Source organism: Triplophysa dalaica, chromosome 19 (assembly GCF_015846415.1).
Source record: "Triplophysa dalaica isolate WHDGS20190420 chromosome 19, ASM1584641v1, whole genome shotgun sequence".
In the NCBI taxonomy this organism is placed as follows: domain Eukaryota; kingdom Metazoa; phylum Chordata; class Actinopteri; order Cypriniformes; family Nemacheilidae; genus Triplophysa; species Triplophysa dalaica.
Genome location: NC_079560.1, coordinates 4,109,940 through 4,130,759, shown reverse-complemented (window position 1 = coordinate 4,130,759; position 20,820 = coordinate 4,109,940). Strand labels below are relative to the sequence as shown.

The 20,820-nt window shown below is 35.3% G+C and overlaps 1 protein-coding gene across 1 annotated transcript; it reads right to left on the bottom strand.

Moving 5' to 3' along the window:
* Positions 1-1,871: 1,871 nt before the first annotated feature.
* prlra (prolactin receptor a) lies at positions 1,872-20,820 on the bottom strand. Its single transcript, XM_056731969.1, has 9 exons — positions 20,663-20,820; positions 10,767-10,852; positions 10,517-10,649; positions 9,394-9,563; positions 8,622-8,788; positions 7,290-7,431; positions 6,457-6,553; positions 5,714-5,783; positions 1,872-5,079 (listed from the first exon to the last, which is right to left on the bottom strand). The coding sequence occupies exons 2-9, from the start codon at positions 10,831-10,833 to the stop codon at positions 4,114-4,116; spliced, it is 1,812 nt and encodes a 603-aa protein (XP_056587947.1). The 5' UTR covers positions 10,834-10,852; positions 20,663-20,820; the 3' UTR covers positions 1,872-4,113.

Below are 20,820 nucleotides of genomic sequence, written 5' to 3'. Positions count from 1 at the left end.
AAGTGTGTGATTGAGTACTCGAAGGGATATTCCACCCCAAAATAAAATTATGTCATGAATTACCCTTGTTGTTCCAAAACTGTATTCATTTCTTTGTTCTGTGAACAACGCAAAGAAAGATATTTGGAAGAATGCTCAGCAACTGACAGTTCTGGGCCACTGACTACTTTAGTGGACAATGTTAAAAAGGTCTTCACAGGTGCCCCAGAACTGTATGATTTGCTTCTTTTGCTAAATATCTTCTTTTGTGATCAACAAATATTTCTACTCTGGTAGTTTGTCCAGGATTGTTCTGGTGCGTTCTTCAAAGCCCCACATCTTAATTTCCTGTGGCAATGCTGTGTTAAATTCCTTGTTTCAATGTTTATTCTGTTTTTGGTTGGTTTGTAAGATTCACACTTAAATTATGCATGCTCGGAGTTGGTTAACCAGTGTTCTGATGCTTTGTCACCCCTCCTTAAAGTTACATGTTAAGGATTGGCCAGCCCACTTTGTTCTGAAGTCTGAAAATGAACATAGTCCCACACATAGCTGGGGTATAAAATAAATATGAGGTGAAAAATCTATGTCAGCCAAACATTGTGTATAAATAATAATCCTAAACAATTTAAGGCTTGTTTGCACGCAGTGTGCGGGGGCGCACAGAATGTGCTCTAGATGTGTTTGTTTATAGTTGAAATATTATGGACGTTTTTTGTGCCTTTCGGCAGAGTTTTGGGCAGGTTTTGACTTGAAACCATGAGCTCCTTCTTGCAACACTGTCATCAGCTTGTGAACCAGCTGTTTACATAGAAAATAAATGTCTTTGTTATAATTTGAGATAGTTAGAATTTAGAATGTTTCTTATGATAAGATTCCACTATTGGTTGTGATATATTGAAGAGTCTAAAATTAGACAGGTTTTTATTTGAATTTATAAAAAGCAAACAACTGTCCCCTCTGGAAAATTAATCTAAACATTATTTTACAATGTACCCTTTTATTTTAAATGTCAACTTTTAATTAAGTGTCTTCAGTTGGTCAGGGACACAAAAGTGACAACACAATAAAATTGTATAGTTGTTTACCAAAGCCGTTAGAAAGACGAAAGGTTAATTTAGTTTTTTGTTGTTAATAGAATATAAGTTAAACAACTAATAAGGCCCAATATTAGAAAACCTTATTCGTGTTTTTTTTTTTAGAAAATTTGAAATGAACTGAACATTTCAAAATGTTCATTTGTATTGTGAAGTCAAAGCTGGAACACATGTTTATTTAAACATTTATTAATCTTAGTTGATGTTATTGCATTTATGAATAAGTGGAGATCATTTATAACCTGTTGCATTATTTTCCATTATCACACGGCTCATTTGAATGCTTGATTCTGATTGGCCAGTCGCGACATTCCAAGTGTTGCTATTTTCAAATAACAACCGCTCAAAACAAATAACACCCTGTAATCCGGATGCTGCAAACCATTTTGAGAAGGGCAGTTTAATACTACACAAAAAAACATTATAAATATGTCTTTTAATAAAATAAATGACATTATATTTACAGATGTTTAAACCAATTTGCCTGTTTGTGACGTTTGAATGTCGTTTCTTTCTTTAAAGCTGTCTTTTCCTCATGGAAGGTCTGCATTTGGTAAAAATGAGATAATAAAATATTTCAGATTTACATTTTATGTCCATTTTTTTTCTCATGTGGCAAGTAGCCGTGTAATAAGCGGGATAATGTACAAGTAGCCGCCTGTTATCGCGAAATATGCTTATTTCTGTAATAACAACCGGCTGCCTATACATCATTCCTTACTTAAGAAATGTCAATGTTAATTGTGTGAGAAGTATTTCTTAGTACTTAGAAGAAGTAGGCCTACTACAGCACACTTACAACAATCTGACAGTGTTTAATGGTTATAGAGATGTGTTTGCTCAATTCAAACCATTTCTTATGGAAAAACAGAACAATTATCACACAAGATGTTTTTTAGCCAACTAACTTTATGGTTTGCTTATCTAGTGTTGATTAGATTACAGTTATTGTAAATTTGTTAGATTGAAAGCAAAGCATGATTTTATTGATAAAGTTCAATCTCAGAATTTATATAGATAAATGCTAAATTTCTCTTATGCTTTTTCAAAAGAAAATGCTGTCACTAAATCACAGACACAGTTAAATATTTCATGATGGCAGGTGAGTCAAAACATAACTGTCCTAAGGCTACACCTTGTTAACACACAGATTTTCCATTTGCGTTGAGTTAGAAATCTGATAAAATATGCATAAGAAATATAAAGCTTTGTCCATGTACATCGATTATGAATTAAACCAAGCATTTACAACAGCTAAACAAAACAGAAATCAAAAAAATATACAGTCTGGCTCACAAAAGTTACAATATCCTTTATATTCACATTAAATATAAATGTAACATAAAATAACTATAAAAAGGCAACATGTGGGTCAGAAGTTGATTTGCACTGGCACAGGCTAAAATTCGTCCTTGCCTATCAGGATGTCCTGAATGTAATATTTTATATAAAAACATAAAAATTGGAGTGCTGCATTAATGTCTTATACAACATGCCTGTCTAATATACAGACTGGAGTTATTTGGTTCTCTTACGGGTTTACATATGTGTCTCTCTCTCTCTCTCTCTCTCTCTCTCTCTCCCATCACTATCAACTGGACAACCACACAAACGTAATTCATACTCTTTTAGATTAGAGCACTGAAAAACTGAACTGCGTATTTGAACATATATCAGCATTCATAATTCACTGGCTGTTTCAATTTCATACTGGATTTGTGTTTAAAATTAATGCTGATTTCATCAGGGGCCGGTTGCATTAACCGGATAGACTAGTCATATTCTAAAAAAAAATATTCAAGACTGGTTATAACTTCTTTAAATCATTTACATAAAAAGGTAGATCGGGCTACTTGAAATATGAAAAGGAAAACTGATTAGTTTTAACTACTTGCTAGTCAGTGAGACTGACGCAGTCTTAGTTTAAGAAGCAAGTCAGTGAAAAACATACATTCAAGAGTTTGAGATAACCTCCACCTGAGATTTAATACTGAAGGCAAAATCTAATTCTAAAGTTACTTTTGCATTAGTGAACCATTAAACATATCTTGAGTAATTTAGATTACAAAATGTTTCTTGAATGAACTGGAATTCGTTTTCAATGAACAACAGCAGGATTACAGAAGGATTAAACCAGCTGTGACATAAAGAATACTCATTTGTTTTGATAAAATGCACGTGAGTTTTTGTGATCGCACTTCGAATGTGTTACATTGCCACTATGGAGCGTGCACATTTTGGCAATACTTTAAGGGATACTTCACCCAAATACAATGGTTGTCAAAAGTGCCCCAGAACTGTTTGCTGTCCTACATTCTTCAAAATATCGTCTACTGTGTTCAAAAGAACAAAAAGATGATCAAGTAAATTTTCCTACTAGTCGACAGGGGGGAAAGATCTGTATGGTTATAAGCATTCCTCCAAATATCTTTCTCTGTGTTCATCAGAAATGTATACAAATTCGGAATAACTCGAAGGTGAGTAAATGATGACCCAATTTTTCATTTTTGGGTGAAGTATCCCTTTAAACTCATCTGACTGAAGTCATTTTACGTTATTGCAAGAGGAGACCCCCTTTTTCAAATGAACATAATAAAAAAGTGGCTTCAAACTCGTAACTGTGCCACAGTACAGAATTCATTTACAACAACATAATGCATAGGGCCTGGCTGAGAGCAGATATGCTAAGTGCTTAATCTAATAATAATTGTGACAAAGACATATATGAGTGTGAGAAGCCATATGTCATTTTGACATTACACGTCAGCTTTCGACATTTTTAAGGAACAACTAAAACATCAAAAAATGTCCAGACCTGCCTGAGAATGGGTCCACAAACCTTTGTTTACACTCAAGTATGTAATCTATAAATATAATTCGTAAAAATATAAAATCATCCAAACGTAAGGTAAGCGCATCTCACAGGGCTTAATAAATTGTCGATTTGACTTTGTCGAAGTGGAGAAAGTTAAGTCTCATTAAGAGTTTATGATTTTGTGGACGGCTGATTGTTTTTCACACAATGGGAGGCCACATGTTAATTCGATGGCATCAACACGGTCGAGTCCACATAACCATTTCCCATCAGCCTCATGGCCTCCTGTGGCATTGGAATGAACAATTGGTGAACTGAAGGTTTACAGGGTTGCTGTTGGGTCAAGCATCGATCGGCCTGGCTGTCCCAGTCCCGGCTATAATTGTCCGAGCATTGTGTTTCTGTTTGCAGTAAGAGCATATTGTTTGATGTCACCTCTTTGACTCTAGTGTAGTCCTCTCCGGCGAGCTCGGAATGGGCAGGTCCGCCGTCGGGGTCTGAAAGAGGCCTGAGCACCAGCATATTTTCGGGGTTGACCCTATGGACCTCGACATATTCCATGGAACGCGATGGAGACACGATGTTTTCTGCCTTGTGCTCGGGACTGTGCCGGCTGAGCTGGTGGTAGCTTTGGGAATGTCGAAAGGTGGGCTTGCTGAAGCCGGCCTCTTGCGTTGGGAGAACTTGATGCTGAAGCTGATGGTAACTGATGGGCGTCATTCGTGGTGAAGAGATGTTGAGAATCTCTGGGACGCTGTGATAGACCGGTTTAGAGGCTGGACAGGGGTGATGTTGCGGAGACGAGAACACGACAGGCCAGGTCTTGGCATGACCATCGACAGACTCGGGCGAACCCGGTTCGGGTACCTGGCACTCGCTACTTTCAGTAGAAGCCCAGCTTGTTTCACCGTGCTGGCTGTAGTGTTGCGAATCGCTGCTTGAGTCTCGTCCCTCTGTGCATTTCTCCAACAACAGGGTGCGACTGTCGCAACTGCCCCGGCCGGAGTCGCTGTCCATGGAGCTTTTGGACTTCAGGCAGTCCTCCGACAAATCTTTCCCATCCAACACCAATTCCTGCTCCTCATTGTCATACACCTCAAGATATTCCACCAATAAGTCATTGTAATCGGTGTTTGGAGGAAAACTCTGTATTACAAGAGCATTTAAAATGTCCTCTGACTTGCCATTCTGTAGAGAGAGTAAAAGAAGTGACAAAACTTTTTAAAGTGACGGGACACACAAAATGAGGTTGACAGTGTCTGGTTCACCATCTTTTCATTAAATGTCAGAAAAGAGCTTAGATAGTCACTATATTTTGTTGTCACTTAGAGGAAACGACAAGAATTCGTAACTATTTCATGAGGCGGCTTTTTCTAGACAATTCAAACGATGTGAATCGTACAAAAACATACGATTAATAGAAAAACATAATGGAGCCCCTCCCCTAACCCTACCCAACCCTGAACATAACATCAATGGAGCGTGAGTAAAAACATACAAATACCATCATAAAATACATACGAGTTAGCCATCTTGTAATAATATTTATGAATTGCTGTGAGATTGTCTTTGAAAAGAAAGTGTGGTAAATGACAGATCTTTCATTTTTGAATAAACATGTCTTGAATTGTCTCATAACTGAAATGTAAAAACTTGGCCTGAAATACTAAATAAAAAATAAAGAGGCATTTGTCTCTTCATATGCCCCAGGGCTGGTGAACTTGAACAACATGGGCTCAACGATTTTACCTTCAAACAGAGTTGAGTTGACATTATGTGATATTATTTGAACACTGGCCCTTGTCCATGTGCTTTTACGTACTTTGAACAGCTGTTTGTCGAATCCTTTAATTTTGGGTCCAGGCACAGGAGGCAGGAAACACAGCTTCACACTGCAAACAGACAAACTGTGACTAAAAGAATTATGAGAATAATTCGTAGTTCTGACTGCCCTCTTGCAAAAGATAATGTGTTCCCTATTGTAGTTGTGTCTGTTTAAATCTAAGCTGAGAGAAAATACGAGAGAAATGTTGATTGGTGCATTAATTATCACATTTCTTCTTTTAAAAATGTAAATAAAAATTACAAAAATAATTTGTATTTGTTAACTAAATGAACAGTAAATAGCGGATGATTCAAAAAAGTTAAATAAACAACATGAATAGTTGAACTTCTGTTAACAAACAAACAATGAACAATATATTTTTACAGCGATTATTAATCCTAAATGTTAATCTATACAACATTGTTTTTCGACCAAACTTTTATTTTGTTATTGCAAAAATAAACAATAAATTAAATTAAATGGCAATCGTTCAATCAACAAATGCTGTAAAACCAAATTGTTCATTGTTAGTTGATGTGAGCTAATGCATTAACTAATATAACAAATCCAACCTTATTGTTTCCATGTTATAAAAAATGAATAAAATCATAAAATAATATGACATTTATGCATTTGGCAGACGCTTTTTATCCATGTGAATGATCCTTTTATCTGTGTATCTAAGTACGTGTGCCACAGAATGATTGAGAATGAACTGCGAAATTGGAACATTTTTGCACCTGTTTCGTTTGACCCTTAACATCCAGGTGAGGATGAGGACACCAAAGACAGAGAAAATGGTTATCATGAACCACAGCGAACGTTCTCTCACAAGGTCTATAGAACACAAATACAAGAACAAGAATGGTGACGAGTACACAATTTATTTTTCTGTTATGACAAATCAAGTCACAGTTCCAGATACTGAAAAAAAGAACACATTAAATACAGAATAAATTAAAACAGTGTGATGTTGTAAAACGCTGTGAGCTGAAAACAGGGCAGATTTCTGGCTCATTTACTGCTGTCAGGTGCGACTCCCGTGTCTGATTTTCCAAGTGAGCTCCGAGGCAACTGAGGCCCGGTTAAGGGTAGAGCATGAAAACATGCTTGACTGAGATTGAGCCACCTCGGGAAAGATGAGGTCATAACTCCCTAAAGAAAAACTGATGGAATTCTCTGATGGAACAGTCTGCACTGTTAGTTATCTGTGTTTAGTCGCAGGTTTGTGGGAAACACAGTGTGCTTTTATAGTTTTGCTTCTCATGATGCACCTCAAAGTAGGAATCAGTGTAATTCCTACTTGCTAGTAAATTCGTAGGAGTACATGCCAACAAGCGTTCGTTTAATCTGCAAGCGAAAGGGTTCAAAACTAAAGGTTTTACTTTGCAAACTGAGCAGGTGATTCCAAACATGATGGCCATCAGAATAAAGCACAGGTTTTTCATAGGCACTGACTTGATGTCTGAATAAAGTTTAGTAGTCAAATGTACGCTTCATTTCTTTAGAAAATGTTTAACAATTGTACATAGGATTCTATGTAGTAAGAAGCTTCTGAAAATAAGAAACTTACAGCCGGGTATTTTGACGAAGGTCGTTTGGGTCCATTCGCTCCAGAACCCGTGATCAGGTTTGCATCGCACCTGCACCATGTATTGCTTACCGGGGTGAAGACTGAATATGTTGTAGTACTTCTGCATGCCAGCGTCATAGTCCTATACACACATACACATACACACACAGGGAAAAACAATAACAATATTTTTAATAAAACAAAATATCTTTTAATTACATGTATTATAATAATATTCAGTATATGTTTTTATATTTATAGGTCTATATTTCGCCTGTCAACATAATTCCAATCACATTTCGAATAAAATAAAGAACATGTAAGAGACCCTAAACTTTAAACTATAATGTGCATTATTGCAAAATAGATAGGTAATGAGTCTTGAGTATTTTCCTCCATGTAAAGCTGTGTGAATGCAGATCAAACTGATTTCACGGATGAAACCTGTTTAATATTTCAAGTAAATTTGTCTTAATGTCTTTATGTCAGTCAACTTGACTTAAATAAACTTAATGATGAGATAGATGTGTTTGTGCTATACTCTCAGAGTCAATACTATTGCTCTCTGGTTTACTCTGGCAATCATTATTCCACATGCCTTTAGCTTTGTGTTCTTGAAGAAGAAAATCTAGTATGATCTGGTCTCTCTTGTTTTGCATATCAGTCCTTCCTCAGGTTTCTGCAGACTCTTGAAGACAAACCCAGACTGGGTAAGTCAATGATTAAAGCTCTTAGTATAACAGCTGATTTAATGGACAAATGGGCCCGCTGGCTGTCCACCTGCACACAACGTTCCATTGCACTTCAGATGTCCCAGATAAACTCGCAATGAACAGTGGCTATGTTAACCATTTTCTAGTCTGTTTCGTAATATTTAAGAAATTCCATCCGAAAATGAGTTGCTTGGAAATACAAATCAGACGGAGAGAGCACTATGAGCGGTGGCAAAATGCTTTCTAGTTGCCTTTCTACTTGAGTTTAACTTGAGGTACTAAAATATGAACATAAAATAAATAAATGCTAAACTAAAACTAAAACTGAATAGACTTATTTGTTTACTTATTATACTGCTAAATGAATAATAATTTGAATAAAGCACATAGATTAAAGTTAAACTAAAATGAACAGCATAAAAAATAAAAATAAAAGCTTATTCAAAATATTAAACTAAAAAACAATAATAAATCTGTCACTAGTTGATGCTACCCTGAGTAACTTGATAGAGAGGAATAAGGGTCTACTACCAAGAATGTCTAAATTTATTAAACATCACATTGATATTCAGACATTTACTGAAATATTTTTCAACATCATCATTGTTTTGTAACCCACCTCCCATTCCACATATTTCTCTGTTTTAATTCGTAACTGGTAAACTAGCGTGATCCACCCTGAACGCGTGTCTGCTGTTCTCGGTTTTTCCCAGGACACCCTCACAAATGGAATCTGGTCTTCATGAACCACTACAGCCGAGACGTTCTCTGGAGTGTTGGGCTGAACTGTTGATACAAGAGAAAGGCTTGTTTAAATATCCATAAAGAAGAAACACAACTTGTCTGCCTCTCGCGAAAACAGTACATTTAAACACATTTGACTGTATCACATCATTTAAATGTTAAAGGAATAGTTGAGTCTGAATTCGTATGAATACTTTGTCATTTTTTTGTTATCTCAGTAATTCCAAACCTGTATGTTTTTTTCCATTTCAGCACTTCTGTTGTTTCAACACTTTAAGTTCTGAAAACTAGTTATTTCCAGTATGTAGGTAAAAAAATAACAACTAGTAATAAAGTCAATCCAAATGACCTTTGCGCTAAAACAAAATGTCAAAAAATGTAGAAAACTTGCTGAGATAGAGGAAATTGAAGTGTTGTAGATATTTCACTTGACTGCTTTGCCCTGTCCACTAAAATAAAAAACTCTTCAGCCATAAAGTCAGCAGCAACCACGTGTACCATTTAATATGTATAACAAGATTACATACAGACGTTGAATCACACAGGAAAGAACATGAGGTACGAGAACGACACAGGCCGGATGAAGAGGAATAAACAGTGACAATGAAAAATACGAAGGAGGTAGAGAATGTAAGAGGGACTTTTACCAATATAGGCCACGTCCACCTCTCCGGGCTCTGATATGTTCTTCCCCAGCGCGTTGGTTGCCACCACAGTGATGTTGTAGTTGACCCACAGTGACGTGTCATTTTTGTTGAAGAAACACGAGTTCTCGCCTGCGGTTTTGTAGTCCGAACACTCGTACACAGTCTCTGAGCTGTGTATAAAACACATGTTTAGGCTAAAATAATGCAATGAAATTTGGATATGCAATACACACCAAAGACAAATTTACCAAAGCTAAATAGCTTCAAATTTTCCATAACAAAGGTTGTTTGTGTTATAAAATAAATGCAGAGGTGAGGTTAAAATTGTGCTGACATCTGATTCTGAAAAACAATATTTTGATGATAAACATTTTACACATGGATGACACTTGTCCATTCATTTGATAGATTGTAGTCGGTGAAAATTTAAGGTTTTTGGCAAATAAAAAAATCTTAACAATATTATAAGCAATATTAAACAATATTATATACAATATCCAACTTGCTTTAACATGACCAAAGATTTTTGAAACAGTATTAGTTCTTCAAATTTTTTGACCTTGCCAAGCTCATTTCATTCAATGCTGTACCTCATTTAAAATATGCATAAGTATGAACTTTATACACTCTATTCAGAGTGTTTTTACATGGTGTTACTGTACATGTAATCTGTTTGTGTATGGAACTTGCTGAATCTCAAAGCTGTAACCTTGGTATAACACTTAAAGTCCCAGTGAAATTAAAATTCATTATTTTTTCAAGAGATTTTGCAGCGTCTATAACAAATAGCTTATCACTGTTGGTAATTTGCCTTTAAAATTCACGTAGCTTCATAATCTTCAATTACAATCTGAAAATGCACTTTTGCTCTGCATCCATTGACTCCTCCCCTTCATCTCTCAGTCTGCTGCCAGTTTCATTTCCAAATCAAATTCATCAGCTGCTTTTACACACCCAATCAAGTCTATACTGTACTAATTTTCTCCTTTAAAAAATTCCTTTTAACTCGGAATTGTGTCAGAATACAGGAGTAAAAACGATCGCAACTTCCATTTCACGGGGACTTTAAAAACAGTGTGTTGACTATAAGTAAGTCATATTGAGGAAAAGCAGAAAGACTGACTTTTCAAGGCGATAGTAGAGGGCGTAGGTGGTCGGCAAGCCCCCATCATCGCCCGGTTCCCACCAGCAGGTAAAAGTCTCCTTCTCTGGAGAGCGACAGCTTGTGAGTCTGGGCCTGCCTGGAGGACTGATCCCTGTGGACATTGTGATCGATTTAATTTGGAGAATTAAATTGGATATCATGTTGACTCTCACATTTATGAATCATATTCTTTGAAGTAAGGTAGTAATGTGGACATGTTATTAATTACCTGCTGCCCTTGACATCAGAGTTATGATCAAGGTGAAAATAAACACAAGCCCAGAGTTTCCCATCATGCCAGATGCCGTCTAAGATCTGATAAGTGAAATGAAAGAGAAAGAGAATAAGGAAAGATTGATTTTTATTATTATTATTCCCATAATGAAAAGACATTCTTTATTAAATATCTTTAATAAATATTTTTTAATGGAAATGTTTTAATAACAAATATTCACAATTAACCAAAGTAAACAAAGTGTACTCATTGCTGATTTTTGCATTTACATTTATGCATTTAGCAGACATAGTTTGAGTGTATTTAATACTCGAGAGATTGTATATTTTCTTGGAAATCAGACCCACACCATTTGCATCGGTACAGAATTGTACAGAAGCACCTGTTAGTTATTTTACTGTAAAACATACACAATCTAAATAGCTGTAGCTCAGTGGTTAGGGGATGGCTCTAGCAACGCCAAGGTCATGGGTTCGACCCCAGGGATTGCACATACTTAGAAACAAATGTTTAGTATAATGCAATGTAAGTTGCTTTGGATGAAAGCGTCTGCCAAATGCATTAATGTAAATATAAATAAATGAACATAAAAATAAGTACTCTCGACAACCTAAAGAACAGATCATAACACATATGATTTTGGTTATGATGGCCAATCAGCTTGTCAGGATAGATGTTGAAGATTGTTTTTACCATTTATCAAACACAGAATATACATAAAATGTCTTTATTAGAAGCTGGCACGTATTTGAGATCATATATATTAACATGAGATATTATAACACATTAAACATCTAAAGTTTACAATGAACTATTGTAAAAGACAGATAGGCCTTAAGTGGCCTAAAAGAAATAGTTCACCTTCAAAATGAAAATTCATCAAAAAAATCATCATTTACTCATTCAGTTTTCATGTTAAACCTGTGTGATGTTTTTTCTCTCAAAACATGGATGTTGGTGACCCAAAAACGTTGGCTTCTATTGTATGGACACAAAATAACAATGCAAGTCAATGGGGAACCAACGGTTTTCTGTTACTATCATGTTAAATATCTTCTTTTGTGTTCTGAAGAAGAAAGAAAGTCATACAGGTTTGAAAAGACTAGAGGGCGTGTAAATAATAACCTTTTTTATTTTAAAGATTAACTTTCCTTTAAGATGGTCTTACATTTTTTAACTGTACCATCAAAGTGAATACCTACTTTAAACAATGCTGTTTCACAATCTACAAATATGTCGCTAGTCACTTATTGGACTCATTGGTTGATAAATGTTTCTTCACCACATCTATTCAAAGGTCTCTGGACACTTGGAGTTATGATCTGTTTGACATAAGAGGGAACTTGAACGATGTCCTTGTAAAGTCTACAAAAAAATTCCAAATAAAAGTCTTCATGATTGGATTATAGCAAGTCAAACTGCAAACTAGTAAACTCCAAAAGTACTGTACATCTTTATTTCATGAGGTTTTGCCACAAAACTGTCTCTTCCTATTCAACATAAGCTGTAAAGTGCCTATTAAAGAAATATAGTGGTCATCAAACTGCCACTTTCTGAGTTGTACGTGACCGAATCACCATGTGAAAAACAGCTCTGTTTGTTTGGGAATTTTCAGATAGTTTTACAGGTCATTTCGCATGACGCATGCTTTAAGGTGAAGCTTGTAAAACCAGTGCTCTTCAATACAAGCTTTCCGTTGATTGGAAAAATTTGACTGCTATTTGCACATGTAAGATATCCACAAAGAACTGGCCAACTCACAAAACAAGACTCATGACTATTATCAAAACGTTTCACAAAAAAATGAGATGGTAACCGAGCGCTCTAACATAGTGAATGCGATCACAGTTAAATGAGATTTACATGTCTAAAGGACAAAACAAGAAGATTAAACTCCAAGCACAACAGGTGAACATCTATCAATATGAACAGTCAGGTCTTGGCAGCCAAGACTTGGCAAGATATATGCAAGTCTAGCTATTATTTAATCACTGATCCTTGTTGTCACCCATGTTATTTATCTCTTGGTCTTCACAGGCTGTGCAGAAAGGATTATATATTGAAGGATCTACAATAAGTGAGTTTTAAAGAATCGATGGAAGTATACTCTATCTTATGGTGCATGACCTTTCACACACTCAAACTCTTCTGAAGTCTAACCCGTGAAACCCCTGGTTCAGGACCGGCTTAAACAAGGACATGACCAGCTTAAACCAGCACATGACCAGCTTAAACCAGCATAAACCAGCAATATGGTTCAAAACCTACCAAACCAGCATGTGCTGTTTTTTTCTACAGGTCTACAGAGGAACTCTTGCTTGCTTATGCAAAACACACTAGTTTCTTATAATTTTGCTACTCCATTGCATTGGGCTTCCGAATGGTGGCTCGGATGTTGCTAGACCAGTTGCCTACTGCCTAAAGTCAAAAGAGCCCACTTTTATGTCTGTGATGTTGTGAGTGCTTTTATATTGTAAGTATTTGTGAAATCCATATATCTGATAGCTCAGAAAAGAACAAGCATGCTTTTTCCCCTTACAATTCAAAGGCTACAAGATACTTAACCTTTCTGTAAAAATTTAAAACATCCCAAGTATGTTACCTATATCGCATGAGTTAGCCTGTAATTCAACTTGACCATCAACCGAGTTCAGTAATCCAAAATGTTTGTATCTTTTGTTACGCATCTCGATGCATAGGGTCATAACCTGTGACAGGACCTCTGGCCTGTCAACAAAATCTCAGCACGCCTGAAGACCGATAGTTGAGTAGGAAAGTAGTCCAACAACACTGTCGAACACAAAGATGACATCCCGCACACTACAAGTACTTGCACAAATATTCATTAGTTAGTAAAATGTTTCGGTCTACTGACCTACATCAGCACCTCTGACCTGACCTCAACTGAAATGTTTAAAAACAGAACAAGATAAGCCCCGACTGACACTGGGAGAATGTGAGTACTCAAAAACAACTAAATAGACATGAGTGTATTATTGGCCCTGACACAATTCATTTTCAAAGTAATGTTCAGCTGTACAATGCAGTTTTCTTGGCAGACAACCAGAGATGTTTTTTAAGCCAGTGCCAACTTTAGCAGGGTGATGCTGGTATCACATTGGCACAGTTTTCACCTGTGTATCGTTTCCGTCACAATATTACATAATAATACAGATGCAAACACAGAAATAAAATAAAGATGCATTTGGCATCAGAATCCTCTGCAGAATTGGCTTTTTGTCCATTCTGCCATTAATCTGAGGACAGAAATAAGCATTGAGCACATGAAGTGGATGATATTAGTACTGCAGATTTACTGTTCAGAGACATAAACATAACGGAAATAATACTGAGAGTGAAAGAGAGACAGTGTTTTAATTCCTCTTGCATAAAGTGTGGAAAAATGCTACAATTGGTAAACTTTATATTATATTGCATAAGGATTTATACCATAAAGGAACTGACGTGGAGTGTTGTGGTCGAGACCAAAAGTGAAAGGTGAATTTTTGCAGGTACAAAAGTGATGCTGATTCGATGCTATTAACATTGTCATTCAACTCTCACTTCATTTATTTCTATGTGTAAATTGAAACCTGTCTGACTGTCTAACTTTCAACCAGTTTTTACTCAGTACCAAGTTCCACTGGACATCAATATTAGACAATCAGGAGAAAACATGAAAAGTCGTAGAAACACCTTTCACTTTTGGCCCACAAAGGGACCTCTTTCCAATGTCTTTAATATTTTGGTTGGGACTCGAGTGGACTCGGGAATAAGTCCAATTCCGTACATGTTTGAGACTAGACCAAGGCCATTAAAACAGGGTCTCGAGACTTCAACAATGCTAAGGTTAGATTCATATGGCTTCATACATACATAGTGTAACACTCTTAAAAAATAAAGGCCCTACAAAAGTTGTTCACAGCAATGCCATAAAAGAAGCGCTTTGGTTCCTCAAAGATAATTTCAATCGAGGGTCTTAGAATGTTTTCAGCAAGTGAGCACGTTTTTTCAGACATTCAGCAAGTGTGGGAAGAGCTTTTCCAAAGGTATCAACACATGTTTTTATTGACGTATATACAGAGCTGGGGAGTAATGAAATACATTTACGTATTTAAAATAAAAAAATTGAGTAACTGTATTTCAATACAGTTACTTTAAATGGGTGGTAATCAAATTACAGTTACATCCAAAAAGTATTTTTAGATTTCCAAAGTGATTCCTTGTAATTTTAATGTAATTTACTTCATTTAAACATTAATATAAACTGGAACGGGCAATTAAACAGTAATTTGTGATTCTCAGACAATCTGCAAAAGCATCCTAAACTACACTGTAAAACTTTGCTGTAATTTTGCTGCAGGTTTGCCAGTAACCTACTGTAGATACGATTATTACTTAATATTTTCCTATTAGTACTGTTTTTAATTAGAGTTAAAATTCACCTTATTCAAAATTAAAACACTTTGACTTTTGATATTCAAAATGACCAAAAAGAGACTGGTCTCATTACTGGCAAAAATGACATTCTTCCTGATTATTTTTGTCTGTTTTCTAATAAAAATATGTAAAACTTCATTAATTACAAATACATTAACATAAAAAGAGAGGAAACCCATTTAACTAAAGAAAATAATAGAACCACGTAAGTATTTGTTTAAAACAAAATTCTAAAATAAATCTAAAGTAAGTTACTGGCAAACCTGCTGCAAAACTACAGCAAAGTTTTACAGTGTACAGTTATGCTCATAAAGTTACCGAATTTGCAAAATGTGAATAATTTTAACAAAATAAGAGGGATCTGGGTTCATAGAAATTGCATGCTAATATTATTTAGTATCCTGAATAAGTGTGATAGTTGTGAAAAACTTTAAAACTGATCCTTTTGTTTTCTGAACCTTATCACAAAGTTACAAAACTTGTAATCTAACAAAATAAGTTACGGATCACATCATAAAGCATGTATTTTGTAATCTGTAGTGAAATACATTTTAAAAGTTACCTTCCCACCCTTCCTTATATACTGTAAGCACTGACCACATGTGGCACACGTGCTCTCTGACTGTTTGCAGAAAGCTATCAGTAAACCCAACTGCCTTGTAACACAGTCACAGTCAAATGAACTTCTCACACCCTTGTGCTACATCAAATATCTCCATCAACATTCACAGAAGTAAATTAACCCAACTCCCTTAACCTCTCAGTTCTGACACTGATTTCAAGAATGGACCTTTGATCTGATAATTGGCATTACAGGATTGTCCTCCTACTGTATGCGGTCTTCTTACATAACATCTAAGGGGGGTTACAGTAAGTCGCTAAGCCTGTTGAACTGTAGAAGGCAAGCAGGGGCTTGCCAACAAGTCAGCACACATCCACCAACTGCTCAAAAGATTTCGCTCCCTCCTACCTTCTTGTTTTCCATGTCCCTCATAATTCCATTTAGCTTTGAGAGGTCTTTCTGTCTTTAGGAATTAATGTTCTCAGGTTAAAGCTATGATAAGATTAAGGAGGATTATCTGACCTTATTTTGCACTCTTCCACTATTTTATTTACAGAGGGATCACTTTTAAAGTCATGTTGTGCATTTTCAGCAAATTAAAACCAACCCTTTTAGCTCATATGGCTTTCTTAACGTGTCACACAAGCTTGCAAATAAATGCAAACCCTTTTGAGTGCATATTTGTTATACTTTGAATATTATTGCGGAACAATGGAAACATTGGTTCACAGTAGGAGTTTCATCACAAATCACCACCATAATATAACAAGTACGTTCTTCCAATTTACTGTTGCTTAAATTATCATCTGGCGTATGAGGATATTTGGGTAACAGCATGTCTGTCCAAAGGAGTGCACTTTTAGTCATGGCAACATAAGAACCTGCTTGCAATCAGACAAAAAAATGGGGAAAAAGGCATCTAAAGTACATTTTGAAAAAAGATCCAGATGGTGAGTCATACCAGCATGAGTGCATTAGGGCCATTATTATGTGGAGAAAAATAATTGCTTGCTTGTAGTATATCTAATATCTACAGTTTACACAAGATATTACACTCTTATGCCTTGATTTGTATATATACTTAAAGCATTTTACATCTAAAGTATAAATAATATCAATCTAATGTCAAACTTAAAATGACTATGAAACAAGAAAAAAGACGTAAACCGGTCAAAAGATTTGGTACAATTGAGTGAAATGTTTCTCGTTATTTAAAAAAACTTTTGATCTGAAATGATATGCTTATTGCTTTAATGTCTGAAATTAGTTTAAAAGACAATTTTTTTTGCAAACAAACATATTTTTTTCCTTACAAAACTAACCTTAAATTTAATAAAAATGTTTTTGAAATGGATGACTTTGACTGAATATTTAAGAAAAAGCAGACGATAAGTGCACAGAATAGATGGGAACTCCTTTAATATTGTTAAAAAGCATCTCAGGGTGAGGGTTGCTTGAGAAAATGACAAGATACATTTCTGCGAATTCTAGTCAAAAGGTAGAAGATGATAAAATGTAACAGATTTTATTATAATTTTTTTAGTTGCAATATAATTCCCATAGGAACTTTCATACTTTTGTTTTATTTCATATTTTTAATTAGTTTATTATTATTCTAAAATATGGAAAAAATATGTGTCTAAAGACCTTTGACCGCTTGTATAGGAAAATGACTAATCACTTTGTTGTCAATGTCACACTGTTTGTTACGCATAAAAAAAATTGTCTTCAAGCTTTTAAAATAAATTAACAATTTTAATTGATTAACAAATCGGCACTACATAAGAAGAGTTACACAAAAACGTTTTCCTTTATTTTAAAATGGAAACATACTGAATCCTATGAAGAATCCTTTAAAACAAAGATAACAAAATAAGAAAAGTTCAAAGATTCTATGGAGTCATACCATAATACATCATTATGGATGAAAAATGCTGTAATTATCTAGACTATTGCTGTGAAGTCTAGAAAGTCTCAAAAAAGCTTGATTAAAAGAAGAAACTTGGGTTTGCTGTTTCTGACATGGCTTGTAATTTGTCTGATGCCAGACATCAAAACACTACAATAATATTTACATTCATACACTCCTCAAACATCCATGATGTTTTGTTCTTTCTGAGAACCATGTTCACATCTCTAGCCCCCGCAACACAACTCTGCACAAGTTTCACAGTCCGGAACCATCCAGTCTGAGCTAGATCCAACCCGGCACGCTCTCTTTTCCATCAGTGGTATGAATGAAGGTGCAGTGTTGCACAGGTGACATAGATCTGAAAGCTGATCTGCAGTTAGCCAGATCAAGACATAAGCCAGTTTGGGATTAAGATCAATACATTAAGGTGGAAGTGCGTCTTTAAGGGGGTGGGGCCTACTGAGATGTCCATAGCTGTCAACAACTACATAAAAAAACGAATAACCGGAAGACCTCTATGGTCTATTGTCATTCAGGCATACTTGAAAAAGATGTAAACAGAGGAATCACTAATGATACAATAGCTTATCTGTAGTAAAAACTAGCAACTTCAAAAAAATAAACAAGACAATGATACAGCGTGGGATTTGGCCATCATGGCAAGTGGTTTTAAAAATCATTGCAATCTGTCTCTTTAATGAGGGATAATTCAATCAAACCGCTGAAGCACAGATGAACATACAACATACAGCCAATGTTTCCTTTAACATCAATATGCATGTTAACAAGCCAAAAGCCTTTCAATGTATGTTTAGATAAAGAATTATCATTGTTGATGGATTAACAAAGCTTTTGATCAGTGAAACCAGTCATACAAGCTCTCCAAGGTTTCCAAGTAATCGAGACATCATCTGTGCTTCAGTTTAAGTAAATACAAGTTCTTGAAAGATCACAACATTTTGGGGCTGTTTCTTCTACAGATGGCTTTTCCCAAAACATTCATGTTGTTGCATTCAGCATTACTGTACTGTATATACGTGTCTATTTTAAAAGCCTTTTTAATTGTTAGTGTTACTTTGACAGCTTGTCGTATGGCGTGTTTGTACCAATACAATACATGTCAATGGGGACCAACAGTATTTAAGCAACATTTTTCAAAATATCCTCTTTTGTGTAATCTGAATCTACAGTCAATACTGTCAAATACTGCTATGATGTTCATGCTATAAACTAATTGTACATGACCATAAAGCTCATTGAGCAAATTAAATTAGTTACTTCCTGGCAGGAACTATGTTGGCCTTAAATATAAGTGACACTAAAAGGTTGCCTGCTACGCAAAGAATGCAATGCTGAGAAATTAAGTAAAGAAATAATGTGAAATAAAGAATGAAAATTTGTGAGCACTGAATACTGTAGCAGCATTTTTAAACTGGATGGAGGTAAGAGAGGCATAAACATAAACATGATATTCAACACCTAAGTTCTCTAACGGGTTCTAATCCTTATCAACACAAACACACACACACACACACATGTGCACACGCGCACAAGCACTTCTCAGTGTTTGAACTGCAAGTGAAAGCTTCATTGATTTAACCTGGTAATTCTGATGAGATCAGTTTGCAGTTCAGTACAATTAAGTTGCACAATGCCATGCACAAAAGTCTTGAGTTTAATTGTTATATTACACAATAATGTCAGATAAAGACATAAGAGTCTGTAACTTCTTGTACAGGTTTCAGTTACTGATGAATAGTTCTTTGTCTAAACTCAGTTGAAGATGAACAATTAAGAGTACTTTTTACAAGCACAATTAAACTCTCTTGCAGTTCAGTTCTATGCTTTCCGTGCCCTGACTGACTCCAACATGCCATGAACTATTACAAGTATTCTAAAACCCAGGAACATAAAAACGTGTCTTATTTTATCACTCATAACATTTAATGCATTATGGAAAATCAATAATTTTGGATCACCAAAATTAGTCAGTCGGGTCAATCTAGGTTATGTCTGATTTTCCAAACTCAGGATAGACTACTAGCAAACAAAGCAACCCACAGATATGTTTTTTATCTTCTATGCTCCTCTTTTAGATATATAGAGAGTCAATGATCCAATAAGGCAACAGGAAGAACAACAATTTTCCATATTATAATCAATGTTGTAAAGAAAAAGTGGGTTGTTGCTCCTGCTAAGCTCAAACAAAACACACCCATTATTTAAGATATCAAATTCAGCAACAAAATAATCAGACCTATACAATAAACCATGTTTTTATGTCAGAAAACAGAAGTCATCTATTTAACTGCATCTATGAGACCTGGAGATAGATGTCTGGCCTCTTATGCTCAGGTTTAGACCGATGGAAAGCTCATTACATAATAAACAGCTAAATCAGCACTTTCCACTCCGATAATATTATTAGACTGTAAAGCCCTGCTCTGACCTCATCTTGTACTGAGAACAACATATTTCTGTAAACATTTACATTATAGAATGTGTTATACATTATGATAAATAGCAGAAATTATATTATTTAGGGTTATATCTAAATATATTATATTTAGGTAAAAAGGTCTTCATATTACTGTGAAAGCGGTAATGTGAAATGTGAAAAGACATAAAAATGTGAAGTATCAATAAAAACAAACTGCTATCGCTGTTTCAGAAACTATAAAATATAATATCTCTTTAAAACTATTACTTAAAAAACAGCAATTTAAAACTATTTCAAGCAGACACATAATAATATGTTTAAATAAAGTGCATCTATAAAACCAATCGATTAGCTTTCTTCAAATGCATGTTTCAATGAACTGTAATATTGAAATAGAAAATTGCATTATTCTAATCTTCTATTTTCAGTATGTCAGTTTATAACAACGCTAAATGATATAATACAATTATAAACACTGTAGAAAATAGCACTCATAGTTTGACACCGGTGTGAAAATAATTTCCATCTGCGCTTACCTCTTACGGTAAAACAGAGATCCTACAATCCCTCTGTCACTGGGTTACTCCATTGAACTCGGTGATTTCTGCTATTGCTTCGTGATGTTATCTATAACTTGTTAATGTCTTGATTTTCGAGGGGACGAGCTTTTACACACCTCACAGGTAAGTCAAAT

What these genes read in the sequence shown, in the direction of transcription:
- prlra (XM_056731969.1), bottom strand. Translation starts at nt 10,833, where the DNA reads ATGATGGGAAACTCTGGGCTTGTGTTTATTTTCACCTTGATCATAACT. An exon ending in CTCTACTATCGCCTTGAAAA is followed by an intron (nt 9,564 to 10,516) that starts GTCAGTCTTTCT and finishes TTTTATACACAG; the next exon opens with CTCAGAGACTGTGTACGAGT. An exon ending in TCGACAAACAGCTGTTCAAA is followed by an intron (nt 5,080 to 5,713) that starts GTACGTAAAAGC and finishes CTCTCTCTACAG; the next exon opens with AATGGCAAGTCAGAGGACAT.